At 32.1% G+C, this 17770-nt stretch overlaps 2 protein-coding genes across 2 annotated transcripts; one reads left to right on the top strand and one right to left on the bottom strand.

Annotated features, from left to right (window-relative positions):
- The first annotated feature begins 67 nt into the window (after positions 1–67).
- LOC106075786 (cilia- and flagella-associated protein 144-like) lies at positions 68–4897 on the top strand. The gene is made up of 4 exons (XM_056028495.1): positions 68–230; positions 2416–2475; positions 3733–3836; positions 4302–4897. The coding sequence occupies exons 1-4, from the start codon at positions 98–100 to the stop codon at positions 4419–4421; spliced, it is 417 nt and encodes a 138-aa protein (XP_055884470.1). The 5' UTR covers positions 68–97; the 3' UTR covers positions 4422–4897.
- A 165-nt stretch (positions 4898–5062) lies between these two features.
- Positions 5063–17091, bottom strand: LOC106068984 (probable rRNA-processing protein EBP2). Its single transcript, XM_056028493.1, has 9 exons — positions 16962–17091; positions 11667–11747; positions 9725–9879; positions 9072–9195; positions 7518–7607; positions 7338–7413; positions 6392–6479; positions 5444–5597; positions 5063–5142 (listed from the first exon to the last, which is right to left on the bottom strand). Exons 1-9 carry the CDS (start codon positions 16998–17000, stop codon positions 5077–5079), a joined length of 873 nt encoding a protein of 290 aa, XP_055884468.1. The 5' UTR covers positions 17001–17091; the 3' UTR covers positions 5063–5076.
- Positions 17092–17770: the final 679 nt, after the last annotated feature.

Here is a 17770-nt window from a genome sequence, read left to right as displayed (position 1 = left end):
AGAACAATATATTTGATTAAAAAATAAAATATAATAAGTGTTTTAATTTTGTTTTCCATAGCAACAATCAAAGCTTGTTCAAGCGTTCATAATAAAGATGGCGTCGAAGCAAACTGAAAAAGAACCCGTAAATGCAGTTCACCAAAATAGTATCTTATGTGAAACTATAGCGAAGGAAAATAGATGTCAAAAAATATATACAAACTATGGTATTAATCCATTTAGAAAGAGTAAGTGACCTAGACGTAACTATTCTAGATTGATTAAATCTATTGTCTGAACAATATTTATTTTATTATTTAAAAGTTTAGACTACATATACTCATATCATATAGATCTAGATCTAAAATAGTTAATAGATCTAGCATTTCTAGGTAAACTTAAATTTTAAATTTCAGTCTCAGGTAAGCACATGGTAGACTGAAAAATAAATCTAGATATCTATCTAGTCTAGAGCATAGACTACCAAAAAATAAAAGAGTAGATCATACATAGTAGATGCATCACTAGGCGTGACTAGGGGATGTAGTCAACACTCAACACTGAGTGGAACCCCTAATATATATATGCCCTAATCATCTAATGGGGCTGGCTGCATGGCAATGCCTTATGGCATCATATGGGCACTGAACTGTCTTTCACTACTTTTAGTTGTCTAGACAGTCCTGGGTTCATGCCATGCCCATGCACTGCCATCCTCCTTCATCCTGCAGAGGTTTGGGCTAGAAAGTAGATTATCTTCAACTCTGAAGGAACATTTTACAAATACCCAAAGGGATAAAAAAAATGCACATTTGCTAATGAAGACTTTAAAAAAAAAATGATTTTGTAGCTAGATACTCACCCATAGCCTAGTAATACATTTAATGTATGTTTCTAGACAGTAGGGAGGGCTGCTGCTCCACAGAGGAGTAACAGGTGCCTAAATGTGTACAAAACACTAGATAAAATATCAACTACAATTCATTCTAACCTATTTGAGAGCTTCAATGGGACAGGGGCACTTAAATTGTCTGGTCGAAACAATTAACTTTGATAATGTTTTTGAGAACTTTGCCAGTACAAAATCATGAAAAGGAAAATAATAATAATCTTTATTATCCATAAGGAAATTTGTCTTACAATTTGTGCATTACACCAAACAAAACATTAAAATTATAGAAAACTTAAATATACATTCACAATCAGAATTCACATCATAATTTACATGCGAAAATTTTATATCAGATAGTTTCTATTTAATGATTTGATTGTTAGGGGAACAAAAGAGTTTTGTGTCTGTTTGTCTTTGCTACCAGTGTCTTGTATCTCTTTTGTGATGGTCAAATGGGTTTTGTTTTTTGTCAATGATTTTACCTGCTGCGTTTAGGATCCTATGAAGTTTTTTAAAATTTTTAATGTTTAGATTGCCATACCAGGGAGTGATATTCACACTTAAAATTTTTCAGATGTGAGCCTTATAAAACATAGCTAAGGCCTTTTCGCTAACATTAAATGAGGACATTTTTCTAAGTAATTGTAATCTTTGCTGCCGTTTTTTGCTGATAAAATCAGTGTTTGCAGGAAAATTTAATTTGTTGCTTAAGATAGTACCAAGGTATTTAAAAGTTTGCACTATTTCAATGGCCTCTCCAGCAACAGAAACAATATCATTTTCCTTCTTTTCGCTACGAAAATCAGTTTGTATTTCTTTGTTGTTTTTTTTTTTACATTTAATAATAAAAAATTATCTGTATTCTATTTCTCTGAAATACTAATTTACGTCGTACTTCTCTGAGAGCAGGGCAAGAAGAGTCGCATCATCAGTGAATTAAACTTTTGTGACGCTTGCTGGTGACTGATCTTCTTATTGTTAGACACTAGGAGAATTAATTTTCAAAGCTTGTCATTGTGGTGCTGAATATGTTTGAAAACCCTAGGCGTCGGTTCTCAGTTTAGAAAGTGCTATATCAGTAAGCCTGTGAGCCTAGATCTATGTTTAATAAGATTTTTTTTTCAATTTTTTCTAATTTTGTCCAACTGCATGACATATTAGGTACAACTGATTAATACACTTTTATTGTGTGCTCATTGAATTATTGTCCTTTCCAAGTAAAAAGAAAAAAGTTCCTTTTTCAGACCTTGCAATCTATAGGGCAGATGTGTAAAGATCATCTGTTTCTGTGGCCTACGGTTAATAAGGGTGTCATGTGGCCAGCAACAATGACCAACCACCTTTACTTTTCCCCAACTAATGTCAGGTACTCATTAGAGCTGGGTGGACTCAGAGGCGCCCAAAGATCCAGAAATTAAAAATCCCAGTCTTCACCAAGATTCGAACCCGGAATCCCTGCATGGAAGCCAAGCGCTTTACAGCTCAGCAACCGCGTCTCCTTTTTCCAAGTAGCTTAGTAATTAGTGTTCTTTTCTTTGCAGTTCATGTGATAGCAGGGAAACCCAATTCACAGCATGACACTGCTGAAGGGGAAGAAGATGGTAAGAAAAAAAATTTAGATGTTTTTGAATATTACAAATTCTTTCATTATTTTGTTTCTGTAATCTTCCGTCAGAGCACTTGATAATTTTATGTATTTGACTCTATTCAGTTTATACCACTTTAAGATAGCTACTTAAAAATTTATACATTTAAAGGTTATGTATTCACAACCCAAGCTTTAATGTAAGAACTTAGGCTAATACTTTACCAAACCAGCTCCAGGTTCAATTGCTAATGAAACAAACCCAGGTGAAAAATTTAGTGGTTATAAAGTCAAACTAAGTTTTAATTTTTTTTTTTGTTGATATTGCAGCCAATCTCAATCATATTGAATCAATGCTTAAGCCATCTAATCTCAATTAAGTATAAGGCCATTGCAGAATGATTTTACCAAGGCTTGGCGAAAATTTAAACAAAAAATATTTGAAACCTTTAGAAATTTATAGCATCTTCAGTTTCGGAATTTTTATCAGAATCAGTTAAAATTTATTTTAGTAATAGTAATATCTTTAAATTTAATAAATATAAAATGTTATTAAACATCTGTAGATGCACCACTTAGAAACCTAATATTTAAAAAGCTGTCTGTCTGGTAAAAAATTGTACACATAATCTCTCCCACACCTGATCTCAGATAAAGCAGAAATTTTGCACAATTATTGCTTTTACCTGACAAAACAAGAATCAATGCAAAAAATTAACCAATTATTTAATTAACTATTGGTTGTTTTTTTTATTTTGTTTGGTATCTCAAAAAAGGGAAAGAAATTGTGCTTGACTAATAAAGTAGTATAAGTTGAATTAGTCACCTTTATACTTTGTAGAGAGAAACTAACAATAGATAACTATAAAACCTTTCATTTTCATAAGCACTTCCCTAGTTTAGTGTTTAGTATATTAGCTTCAGTATATTAGCCCTCGAGTTTGAATTCAGGTCGTTCACTTTTTTTTGTTGTTGTTATAAATGCATTTAAAAAGCAATCACCGAGATACTCCCTTATTTCTCCACCACCCCTTTCCAATTGATCCAGACAATGATAGGATCAAAGGGTATTGAGAAGGCTAGAAGCAAGAAATTGCACTAAACAAAAACAATTGGTAAAAATATTTGTTATTGCACTGATTTATTATTGTTAATTAAAAATTTAATCACATGGCTGATACAACTATGCTTTATATAAGCTTTTTTTTTAAAGCATTTTTATAGGTTTTCTTGTTTTATTGATTACCTTGTTTCAATCTGTTTTTATTCTAAGTACATTTTCAAGATATTATACGTAGAGCCCACCAAGAACCTGTGAAAAAATATCCTTTCCCACAGACAGAATCACAAGAATATGGCTGGATAAGTCATCCATTGGTAAAGTTTTTCTTTTTAACCTTATCTCTTGTTTTTTTCATGCTCAGCTAACAGCTTGGATTCCAAAAAGAAAGGTTTAAAGAGTAGGTGGAGTTGAATTAGATTTTATCTAAGATCTTTAAAATCTAGCACAAAGAGCAATCCTTACTTTTCTATCTTAAAGCAAGGTAGCAAGTAGCTATCCATTTAGACTTTGGTAAACACACATTATTACACACTATATAAATATGCACATTATATAAGCATATTCCAGTATTGTGTATAATCTAACCAGTGTGTAATGCAATTATAAGGTGAAAAACGTAGATGAAATGATCCCATTCATTTTTCATTTACAAAGCATTTTAAAAATCAATGGTTTGCAATTAGTCTATTTATATGTGATTTAGGTTAAGTGCATCTATAAATTTGTGTACTGTTACCCATAAACTCTTTCAATTATTTTCCAATATATTATTTTTCTAGATTGAACATGATCGTACAGATAGAAGATTGAATTTCTATCGCCACAACTCCAGCATTACTAAATATATGGATAAAGCATGGAGTCTTATGGACAAGAAAGAGCCAACGCCCAAAACATAAAGCTGATGATTCTCAGAACAGGTGTTGAAATGATATGTCAAACACAGCTACTCTGGTTTCAATGAATATACCACTGAACATTCTTTTACAAGCTTTGAGTTTTTTTACCGTATCTATTTTGTTCAATTTTACTTTAAAGAAGCATGTGAGTAAATGAGAATAAATGGTACTTCATTTACGATAATTTGATTAATTTAACAAGTGCAATGCCTTGAAATTAATATTAGAAATTGTACCACGGTTCCTTTAGCTCCTAAGACACTTTTACAAATTGAAATGTATTACATTCTAATGGTTTGTTTATTCTAGTTATGTACAACATTTTTTGTTTTCTAAAACAATGTGAATTAATAAAGCAAGTAGCTTCCCCTTTGATTTAGGCAAGAAAAAAGCACTACATCTTTCTATTTAAATTCTATGTAGCCAAGAAATTGTGCTCAATTTATTAAAGAATAAAATGGTATATGTTGACTGTAGTTTCTTTTCTCTGACCTTTAAATACACATTTTTAGCCCTGTGTAAATACATTGTAAATAATTGCATTTCCATAATGCAGTCTGTGAGCAGGCAGTCAACTGTTGTAATGCTATCTAACATGTTGAAATGTGAAAAAAAAAAAAAAAAGAATAAAAGCGTTTGAATACAATTACTACATTTATTTGTTCCTATTTTTTAAATTTTTCCTTTTACTTTTGCCTGGCCTTGTTCCTTGACCTTTGTGCTGTAAATAAAGAAAAAAAAATAAATCTTTTTTTTTTAAATATATGTATAATTGTTAGTAAACACACAAAAAATAAGGTGATAACAGAAGGACTTGTTAGAACTTATGGTGTATATATTTAATTCAGATATTTTTGGTTCCTATTTTTTCTCAGAAAATATATGCAACATTCAACTTATGGGACAATATTATCATTCCAAAGGTCATCACACCAAACAATCTGTACAAAAGATCTCAACATTGTAACTCAACCTTGGCTCATTGTTTTCTTTTACAACAAGACACATGAGCTAATGATTACCTTGATATTACGTTTTCCTGGCCCTTTCCCATGTGCTCTCTTGGCACTGAAGTCTCCCATGTCTGCAGCACTATCCGCTGTATTGTACTTAGATCTTTTCTTCTGTCCACCAAAACCAAATCTTTTGTTTTTATACTCTCGCCTCTTGTTTGGTCTGTTTGAAAAAAGTCAAACACTGTTTAATTAAATACATAATAAGTTTAAAAGCTATTTGTTTTCAAAGGTGTGCACTCCTTATAATATAAAAAATATAATAATAATATAAAGTTTTCATTCAAGATCATATTTGTCAGGCAATTAATAGAGCTGTGTGGACTGGAACATTCTTATATTCCAAACTGAAACCCTGACATTCACATTAATTAAAACCTTCAATTCAGTAGCCAAGTGCTTTATCACTTAGCCATTATTTGTCATACCATACAAGATTATTTCTTATTCTTTATTTTTTTACTTATTCTTGGGGGAAAAAAAAGATGATAGTTTTTTTTGTAAAAAAAAAAAAAAAAATTATAGAGTTTTCTTGTAAGCCAAAAAAAAAAAGATGATACAGTTTTCTTGTAAGCCAAAAAAAAAAAAAAAAGATGATACAGTTTTCTTGTAAGCCAAAAAAAAAAAAAAAAGATGATACAGTGTTCTTGTAAGCCAAAAAAAAAAAAAGATGATACAGTTTTCTTGTAAGCCAAAAAAGTCAGGAAGAGGTGACCAACACAATCACTATCCTAGCTAATCATTTGAGCAAAGTGAACTAGCAAGTCCATAGATATTTCCATGGAGCTTTTGTTCAGAAGTCTAAGTTTGATCCCAAGCTAGCTGAAAGTCAGATCCACTCATAAGCAATAACTTAGTGTAATTGAGATTCCCTGCCTAAACAGTAAATCCAACACATCTGCTAACTTAAATGTTGCTGTTTCATTAATTACACTGCAAAAAAAAAAAATATCTTACTTGAATTGCTGTTTCCCTTTAGCAGGTTCTGAATTTTTAGGCTGTCTTTCTATTGTCTCATCAAACAGATCAAGTCTATCAATTTGACCTAAATATTCAAAACAATAGATAAGTATTTCTTGTGAACCAGATTCAAAATTTTGTAATAGTATTTACCCTACTGTTTCAAAATTGATGGTGATACTTGTTTTCAAGTAAAACCACTTGATTTTTAATAAAACAATGAAACTAAAATGGCCAAACTTTATAAACCAGTTCTTCATTCAATAAAGCTTTAAAATATTTAACATCAATTACTAAATATTTAGTTTCAATATTTATGTATGATTAAATGACAATGAAATCTAGTCTATAAATTATGTAATAGATTAAAATCACCCTAAAATCAAATACTGACCAAAAAAAAAAAGAACTGCATAAATAAAATGCCACTGGATGAAACAAACACTGTCATTGTCACTTGTTTGTAAGATGTTGGTCCAAAAATGGACTCAATGCATCATCATTATTTAGAACAAGCATTGTGAAGCAGAAAATCAAATAATATCTACAAATAGAATCTAAATGTTTAACAATGAATGCTCAATCCAGTGAAATGAATCTGTACAAAGAAACATTATTGGCTTTCTTGTTTGACAGGTAAGACCTTAGGGATAAGTTCGAAACATGCTTAGAGTGCAATGCGAGATGCAAGGCACAAAATATATGTTTGAAAATGTATACAAATTAATCAGATTCATTCAAGGTTAGATCTTTAACGATATAGGGAGACATAAGGTGTTATTGGATAACACAGAAATCAAAGCAAGAAAAGCCTACATCTAAAAGCAACATTGGCAGTAAAACCCAGATTTCCAAAATATCCTAAAAAATCGTAGACCCTGCTCAGAACTAATATTAAACATTCCTAATTTGTTTTCCAATGGGAACTAAAAGTTCTATTCACCTTTTCTAAATTTTTTAACCGAGTCCAGCATTTCTTTTTTCTCTTTTTGTCTCTTCAACATATTTTCTTTTTGTACCTGAAGAAGTCACAAGACATTTAATTTAGTAAATAGAAATACATTCTGTCAACAAAATGAATGAAATTGATTACAAATACTTTAACTATTAATTAACAATTTACCTTCTTCCCATACTTTCTCATTTCTCTTAATTTTTTTGCCTTTTCTGATTTCTCCATAGAAATTTTTTTCTCCAATAATTTTGCTCGAACCTAGAAATAAGAAGAAATTTAATAAGTGATAAATTCGCATAGTTTTAAAGTATGTTTAAAAAGAAAAATACATTATTATAGAGTATAAGTTTTTATGTGAAACAGAAAATTTTATATTAAATGGTACTAATAACTCTCATATTTTTAAGTAAGTTGTCAAGAAAATATAGCAGTCTATGAATGTCGCTAGAACAGTCCTTAAAAAAACTAGACAAGATTCTGCTACTACGCTCTTGCGCACGCTCCATTGGCTTCTCGTGAAAGCGAGAATCGATTACAAGGTCGCCACACTTTGTCATCAGTGTATATATAACAATGAGATGCCCTTGTACCTTAGCGAACTGATTACTCCATATGTCCCCCAGAGAGCCCTGCGCTCAATGGTCTCAACGCTTTTAGTAGTGCCACATTTCTCCCTCAAAAGCTACGGTCTGCGGGCTTTTTCAGTTCACGGACCAAAGGTTTGGAACTCACTTCCCATTGATCTCAGACAGACAACATGCTACACCACTTTTAAGAAGAACATTAAGACCTATCTGTTTAAAACTTTTTTAGATTAACTGTCATTTTAGCTCTCGTGTTTTTGTTTGTAATGTTGTTACAGCGCCTTGAGCCTACATTTTGTTTGTTAACAGCGCTTTATAAATAAATTATTATTATCAACTGCAAATGGCCAGATTTCTGGAGCCAAGGGTTAACAATAATGTTTGTCCTGCTCATTACAATTCTTCATGAAAACTGGAACCTGCATGGACACAGATATCGCTCAAACGATTTTCCTAGAAATTTGACCTTAGATGTATAACTAATTACTAGCTAATTGGCTAAAAAAAACTATGGTTAACGAGGGTGTCATGTGGTCAGCACAACAACCAACTGCCTTTACTTTTTCCCCAACTAATGTCAGGTACTCATTAGAGCTGGCTTACAATTTTTTGAAATAAATATTTTTTTAAATTTCTAAAATTAAATATGGTCTAGACAATTTTTATCTTGAACAGACATACATCAGCGGGTATTTCCACATGTGAGCCCTATTCATCAGAGTTTAATAAATAAATAGATGTTAAGGAATATTTTGCACACTTTTCTTGGATCTAAAGGCATTTCATTAGAATTTTATACAATCTGAGTAGATTTATTCATTTGCTTAACCAGCAAATTTTTTTCATGAGGAGGTGGGATGAGATAAAAATGTTTTTTTTTAGATCTATCATTCATTGTTTATTAAGAGTAAAAAAAATCACTCTTACAAAAAGTCTTCAGATTCTTAAAGGAAGAATTGTCTTTTTAAATAAGGTTTTTTTGTTTCTTGTTTTAAATCAAATAGTGACTTTGTCCTTAAACACTGGGCACATTGACAATGCAGCTAATTATACATTAAAATTGGTCTTCAATATATGAAGTTAATATACAATTTTAGAAAGTAAGGTTGATGTCTGACAACTATCTAACTATACATACTTTTTTCATGTGTTCATCAGACTTGGCCATTTCAGCAAAATAATCATCGGGTCGTCTGGTAGGGATAGAGAGCTTTCTCAAAATTGCCAGGCCTTCCAAGACTGTGGCTTGAGCCTGTCTATAACTGTTAAAGAACTACAATTTATTACTTACTATATATGCATGGAAGACATTATAAGTAATATTTTGTTGTTTTTTTTTCTTTGCTTTTTTTTTTATAAATAGTCTTATCATCCTTTTTTTTCCCCAATAAATCCAACATGATAAAAAAATGGACTAACCTAATAAGTATTTCTTTTCATGTGTTAAATGGAAATATTCCTTTCTTTCTTGAGGTTGTAAAAACAATAAAACAGTTTTCAATTTATGTTTATGTTACCATATAGGTGCAATATGTCCAGCAACAAGCTGCTTCACTTCTCCAATTGTGGATTCAATTTATCAACCTTTTTTTTTTTTTAAACTGTATCATTTGCACACAGAATGTTTTATTTTTAACAATAAACACACAAAATGATAAATATTAATAAATATGCAACTATACCTTTGATGCATACTTTATTTTTACTGATTCAAGGAACCTTTTTGTCTGTAAAATGCTATTTAAAAAAAGTAATTGAGCATATACATAGTAAATCATTTAAATTACTTACAACTTGAGTTCTCTGTTAAAATCATCATTTTCAAGTTGAGAATTCTCCTGATCATTAAATCCAACTAAAGGTGCAGGTTCATTTGCTAGATCAAAGCGTTCAATCCATTTGAACTTGTCAAGTGAGAACTCTTTTATTTTATCTTTTAAACCTGCCTAGTTGAATCAAATTGAATCAATACATTAGTTAGTGACTTTCATTACACAATAATAAGTTAAAAAATCTTTTAGAAAGTAACTCTGTTACAAAGTACACTGTACACACTCATTCTAACATATAAATAAACAATTTATCTTGTGTGTTAATTTTTTATGTGATTAATGCAATAAACAATAAAAAAAAAAATATTAAAAAAAAAAAAAAACGCCTTTACATATTTGATGACAGCAATAACTAGCAAAGGCATGTTTACCATCCTGATGGACAATAGCTATTTTTCATTAATGTGAGATCAATTTACAGCAACATGTAAGAGACAATTCATGGTCTGTTCTGATATAGTAAAGTTCCCCTTTCAGGCCTTGCAGATGATGTGAAGGTCATCTGATTCTGTGGTCTATGGTTAATGAGTGTGTCATGTGGCCATCACAACGACCGACCACCTTTACTTTTCCACAACTAATGTTAGGTACCCATTAGAGCTGGGTGGACTCAGAGGTGCCCAAAGATGCCTAAGTTAAAATCCCAGTCTTCACCAGGATTTGAACCTGGGACGCCCAGTTCAGAAGCCAAGCACTTTACTGCTCAACCACTGTGCCTCCTTGTTCTGATATACAATGACATTAATTCCCACTCTTTATGGAATTTTTTTTTCCCTCAATTATATCAAAAAATCAATGAAAAAAAAAGGGAATAAAGTTTTAATATCTATGTATCAAAATGATGATTGGTTATTCAATCTGTTAGACAGAATAATCAGGGACACAGTTGCTAATGCAAGTAAATCAGAGTGTTTCTCAAATGCATGCTCAAAAGATTTGACAGTTCACTTACTTTGACTTTACTATCATTAAGAGCCTGTCACTAAAGATCAGACTGACACAAGTGAGACACTATTTGATACTGACCATCAATGTGCCTGAACCTGAGCTGAAAGGAGCCTAACTTATTCCACATCCATTACTAGGTAGTTTTTAAAAAGCAAGAAAATATTTCACCAACAAAGAAGTACAAAACCAAGCCAAATTTCAGTATGAGTTAGACTACTCTGCAATGAGTATCATTGTCATTGTCTGGGTAGTGTTTACTGAATAATAGATAGTACAAAACCAAAGACAAAATATTCTCTTTACTAGCTGCTTGCAAAAGATTAACAGGAGGGCTTTCTACAAACTACCATGATGTCTGCACAAAAGATCTAAAAGTGCTAGACTGTGAATAAGAAGGATTTCCTATGGACTCAACAAATACATTGTACAAGGGGGTCGCAAACATTCCCAGAAGAAAAGCCACACAAACACACAAGTATCTGCAATTAACATCTATCAACTTTATTTTTTTTACTCCTGAATGAGATTACAAGTTCGCATTAAACACTGCTGCACCAATGAATGACTTTTTATGGGCAAAACAAGCTTTTTGTTAGTTTGAAAGATGCCTAATTTGAGGCTAAATTTGTAAAGTGTAACAATATAAAATGAATAAGGTGTGTTATAATATTGAATCGATCATAGAGTGATAAACTTTAGTTATTATCATAGCATTTAAAGTCATTAAGTTTCAAAAATGTGCTTTAATATATACAAAAGTTTTAAAGGTAGCATTTAATGCCATGAATGTTGATTCCTTTTTTTTTTTTTGGCTAAGTTTACTCACTCGTATGTTTAGTAGACATAATGTGTATATTTATTGACATTTCATACAGAAACAGACAATTCAAATTTTAAAAAGTCATTTGATGGACAAACAGAAGTTAAAATATTACAAATAAATCTAATAATACCTTATTATTGATGAAATTCTTTTTCTGTTCTTCAATGATGAGGCCAGGTTTTATTTTTCCAACAGCCAAAGCTTCTTGTATCTTAAATAAAAATTATTTTTTTTTCAATAAATGCCCAAAAACACAGAACAAAAGATAAAGAGTTCAATGTATTTAGACATGTCTGCTCCATCTATCTAGATGTTGTATTTATATGTATGTTTCTGTTGTGTTGTCTTTATATGAGAAACGAGTCCTTGTAATCACAACAAATTTCCGTAAGGATCAATAAAGCAGTCTTAGTCTTAGATCCTCACCTTTCAGAAAAAAAAACTGGATTTGTAAGATATGTGATTTATTTTAAAGATTTTAGTGCCTCAACAAGTGGATTTGTTGCTACCTTTTGTTTATACTAGAAATACAGATGATGTCCAAGTCTAGTTTGATTCTCATGTTGAATCATTTATTTACACATTTTTTCCCTAAATGGGGTTATATTAGGTATGTATACATATAACTATAGTACTGTTACAATACTATACATACAAATATACATTTTTATAAATCTAATATAAAATCTAAAATCAAATCTAATCAAATTTCTTATCTAGGGATTTTTTCTAGGTTGAAACTTTACATCTAATTATCATAATTCTAATAATAATTGTTCCAATAATAAACATGATTATCAAATTATGAGATGACCATCATCACAGTCATTGAGTCATCATTATCTTTCATGACCTAGTTTTCAGACTTAGACCAGGTAGAACTACACAAGATCTAGAGACTACTGACTCTACTGCTAGATCTACACAATATCTAGTCTACTGACTCTACTGCTAGAGATCTAGAGTCTACTGACTCTAATGCTAGATCTACTATACAAAATTGTTGCTCCTGATCACTCATAATCACAAATTCTCTCACTTGTTGTGGACAATAAAATGAAAATTTAACCTACAAATAAAGGCTTAAACGGTCTGCAACTTCCTATTATAAATAAAGTATGCACAAACACTTCTTAGGACAATCAGTTTGGCCATTGACATTGTATATATTCTTTAATGAAAAGGCTGTTCTTGAATTCTAAAATTGCATAGCTGTACCTGATACCCTACTATGCTACTGTTGAAAAAGTCGGAAAAGCGTTGCCTTGAACACTTTTAGGATAATTAAAACATTTTCAAAATCTAAACCACAAAAGTTAAATTTACCAAAGTTTTATTAGCAATTACTTTTTACTCTGTACTTGAAAGGAGGTGCTGTGGTTGAATGGTAAAGTGCTTGGCTTCCAAACGGGTTCCAGGTACCAATCCTGATATTTTCAATTGCACCCAGCTCTGATATGTAACTGACATTAGTTAAGGAAAAGTAAAGGCAGTTGGTTGTTAGGCTGGCCCCATGACACCCTCATTAACTGTGGGCCACAGAAACAGATGACCTTTACATCATCCGCCCTATAAATCGCAAGGTCTGAAAGGGAAACTTTATTTTTTTTTCCTTTATGTATTTGACAGCCAACATTTTAATGAGTAATGTCCAAAACAATAATTCCTTCTGCTTAAGCACTTATGAACACTTTTATTGGTGCGTAACTTTCTTTTATTCCACATTTTCTCCTTTAGGTGTGGATAATTGTCAGAGTGAATTAAGAGGAATTATCATTGTGATTACCAAATGTGTTTTTACATCTGTATGAAAGGCTAAGTGTAGAACAATGTTAAAATGACTAAATTTAGATCTACAAGCAAAAATTAAAGAAGTCCTAAAAATTGTCACAGAGAATAAAATATTAAAATTGTGACTGTGCATGTTGTTGTTGTTGTTGTTTTTTTTTTTGGGGGGGGGGGGGGTTATAAAACAGTTTAAAATGGGATATTCTACATAAGGTGTTTCTAGATTTATATCTATGACTGACAAAATAAATACATATATGTGTGTAAAGAGTGGACTAAGGTGCGAGTAGAGATATTATTGTAATACTGGCTGTTACACTTAATAAGTGTATTGTTGGGGGAGGGGCGTTTCATTAAAAATAGTGTGTGTGTGATTGTAGGCATTATAAATATAATGCAGGTTGGGTAGATAAGAAGACTACAACTGATTGGCCTAAGAAGTGTTTGTGCATACTCCATAATATGGGTTTGCATGCTGAATGAACTTTTTATGTTGTGTCTGTTCTATATATAATATGTGAATGTTTCTGTGGTGTTGTCATTATATGAGAAAAAGAGTCCTTGTAATCACAACAAATTGCCATAAGGATCAATAAAGTACTCTTAGAAAGAGAGAAGAATAAAGGGAACTTGTAGAATTTGAGTTCTAGAATGTTGTGTTAGCTGTAGTGTATCGCTGCAATGCGGACCTTTCTAAAAGTGTTCAAGGCAATAACGCATTTCCGACTTTTTCAACAGTAGCATTGAAGGGTATCAGGTACAGCTATGCAATTTTAGAATTCAAGAACAGCCGTTTCATTAAAGAATATATATATACAATGTCAATGGCCAAACTGATTGTCCTAAGAAGTGTTTGTGCAAATTTTATTTATAATAGGGAGTTGCAGCCCGTTTAAGCCTTTATTTGTAGAATGAAAGAGATATATATCTATTATATCTAAATCTAGATCTACAAAAAAAATAAAAGGACAAAGAATTCAAGAGCTAGGAAATTGTGTTGATGGTGGGGGAGCTCTGTAATGCTGGTTGTTTTATCAACATATTTAATAGTGTTTCTGGCTAAAAAAAATTAAGAGTATTTTAATATAGAATATAGATCTAGTAACAATCTAGTTATAGTTATATCTTATCTTATCTTATATAATACAGACGTTACTTCAAAAAAGAAGATGATTACGTCCTACGCGTCATGCATATTAACCAATGACTTAAATTCTGCCAAGTCACTGGTTTTCCTGGCTAGCTCAGGCAACCCATTCCATGCTCTAATAGCACTAGGGAAGAAGGAGTATTTGTACAAATTTGTCCTAGCATATGGGACGAGGAATGTGCCTTTATCTTTGTGTCTTTCAGAGTATTTTATTAAATTTTGTTTTTGTATTTGAAGATTATGGTTCAGTGTTTTATGTATGATTGCTACTTTACTTTTGAGCCTTCTGTCCTGAAGGCTTTCTAAATTTAGTGATTTTACTAAAGGTGTTACTCTAGTCAAATGTGAATATTCGTTTGTTATGAATCTCACTGCTCTATTTTGTGTCTGTTCCAGTTTCTTAATGTTTTCTTGAGTTGAGGGGTCCCAAACGGAGGATGCATATTCTATTATTGGCCTAATCAAGGTTAAATAACATTTTAGTTTTATGTTCTTATTTGATTTATAGAAATTTCTTTTAATAAATCCTAATGCTTTGTTTGATTTTTTTGTAGTTTCATCAATATGTGGATTCCATGATAGTTTTTCATTTATTATAACACCTAGGTATTTTGCGTTTTTAGTCTGTGTTACTGGTTTGCCATGAATAAGATAAGTGGAATTAATTTGTTTTAGTTTTTTTGTTACTCTTAACAACTGACATTTTTCTGGGTGGAAAGACATGCTCCAATTTGATTCCCATTTCTGTGATTCATCTAATTCTCTTTGTAAAATATCTGTGTCTTGTGTTGTTTTTATTGTTCTATATATTATGCAATCGTCTGCAAATAATCTGACTTTTGTTCCTGAACTAATGCAATTTGGTAAATCATTTATGTAAATTAAAAATAGTAGTGGACCCAAGACTGTTCCTTGAGGTACACCTGAGTTTACTGTTATCGGTGTTGATTTAGAGCCATTTATTATTACAGTTTGTTCTCTCCCTATCAGAAAATCTTTAAAATCCACTGATGCAGTGGACCATTAATGCCGAAATATTTTAATTTTTTAAGCAAACTATGGTGGTGAACTTTGTCAAAAGCCTTAGAAAAATCTAGTAAGATAGCATCTATTTGTTCACTATTATCTAAACCTTTTGAAAAATCATCAATTAGTCCTATTAGTTGTGTTTCACATGATCTATATTTCCTAAAGCCATGTTGGTATGGTGTGAGGACATTATGTTTGTCTAAGTGGTTTATGATGTTGCTACATATTATGTGTTCTAGGATTTTACATGTGATGCTGGTAAGTGATACTGGTCTGTAGTTTCCTGGGTCAGATTTTTCTCCTTTTTTAAATAGGGGGGTGACATTAGCTTCTTTCCAGTCCTTTGGTACTCTGCCCTGGTTAAGTGAAGCCTGAAAGAGTATTTTGAACACTGGGGCTAGCTCATTGCTTAGTTCTTTGAGTAATCTAGCTGGAATACCATCAGGTCCAGAAGCTTTATTTGGTTTGGTGTTGGCTAATAGTTTTTGAATTCCATTTTCTTGTACTACTATATCTTCTATGTTGTTTACTTGGTTCAAATTCAGTAATATGTCTTTGTCTCCTGGGGCTGAGAATGCTGATGCATCTAGAATCTAGACAATCGAGACTCTACCAAGGATTTAAACCTGACTATGCTGCAACTATGGTTATGGTTACTATGCCTAATGACTAGTGTAGCACAGGTATCAGCTAGATCTCTAGATTCTAGATCTAGATCTAAATCTAGACCTTGGTCTTAATGAAGCATCTAGTCTAGTGAAGAATAAAAGTCTCAGACTTAGGACTTAGAATGCCTGCCTGGTCCCGGGTTCATACCCTGCCCATACCCTGCCCGCTGCTATAGTAATAAGGCTATAGTATAGTGAATAGTGCTATCCATATTCATATATCATATAATATGATGCTGTATGTGTATCCCCCATGATGCCCCATTGTCCTGAAGTCTTGATGGAGGTTGGGTTAGGATGTAGATTAAATCATCGGAAACATGTAAACAAACAAATATTTTAGACATTTTAGTATTTTTAGTCACTAGATCTACTCAGTCTCCAGAATGACCAGTCACAGTGACTGGACTGAGTCACTAGGACTAGTGAGTGAGTCACTTTTGACTTTCACAGTACTGACTTTACTCAATTACTGTGACTCTGACTGTGAGTGTAACTCAACTGAGTACAGTCTACGGGGGGGGGGGGGGGGTTTACACTGACTTAACTGACTACAGTGTCTACAGTACAGTCTACACTCAGTCACACTGTGACTACTGTCTACGACTTAGTTAACTTAGTAATTAGTAGTAGTTAGTTACACTACGACTCTCAATAACAATAGATTAAAGTTTAAAGATCTGTCATTTCATATCTCATCTAGTCTGTGTGATTCTACATCTAGATCTAATTATCTAGATTTAGATTAAATCATTAATTATTAAACTTGAACTAATCATTTCTAACTCACATCTTCGTCTTCTGAGTTAGATTCATCAAACATGTTCATGATGTTGAGTAGCTAGAATAGCACGCTTGAAAATAAAATGAAAACAAATCGATGTGTTGCCAACTTAGTTTTGTAGTGTTGCCAATTGTCTAATTTTCAGATCAGATTAATAATAATAATTATTATCAGTGCTTTTTTGTAACGGTACGCACCGGTACGGCGTACCGGCACCCTTTTCAATGTGGGGAATAAATTATTACTTTTCTTGTATTTTAACGTTTATTATTAATTTATTAGTAGTTAAAAGGCAATCCATCACTGCGAGTACCGGCGCCTATTTTTTTTTTAACAAAAAAGCACTAATAATAATTTAATGATAATAATAATTATTATAAATACTCTCCGCAAGAGGTTCTCGAGTCTACTGAACATCTGCTGTACTGGGATAGGCCTATTCTGACCGACAAAACGGTAGATTTCAATCGCCCGGATCTGCTGTTCATCGATAAAAAAGAAAAAACCGCTACCATTATCGATATCGCCGTACCACTGTCTCATAATTTAAGAAAAACTGAGATAGAAAAACAAGAAAATATGGGAACCTAGGCTTGGAGATTAAGCGTCTATGGAAATTGTCCAAAATAACAATATACCCCATTGTTATATCAACCGAGGGGATAATAACAACTGACCTCACAGACACCTTCAAGGCCCTTATTAACATTCCTAGGAACATCTTCGTTGCCTGTCAGAGGGCGGTACTGCTGCAGACCTGACACATCACCAGAAAATTTCTCAGTGGAAACTGTTAAAGGGACTACGATGAATTT

This window comes from Biomphalaria glabrata, chromosome 5 (genome assembly GCF_947242115.1).
Source record: "Biomphalaria glabrata chromosome 5, xgBioGlab47.1, whole genome shotgun sequence".
Taxonomy (NCBI): Eukaryota; Metazoa; Mollusca; class Gastropoda; family Planorbidae; genus Biomphalaria; species Biomphalaria glabrata.
The sequence above is the reverse complement of the archived record's forward strand: the minus strand, read 5'-3'. Positions and strand labels throughout refer to the sequence as shown.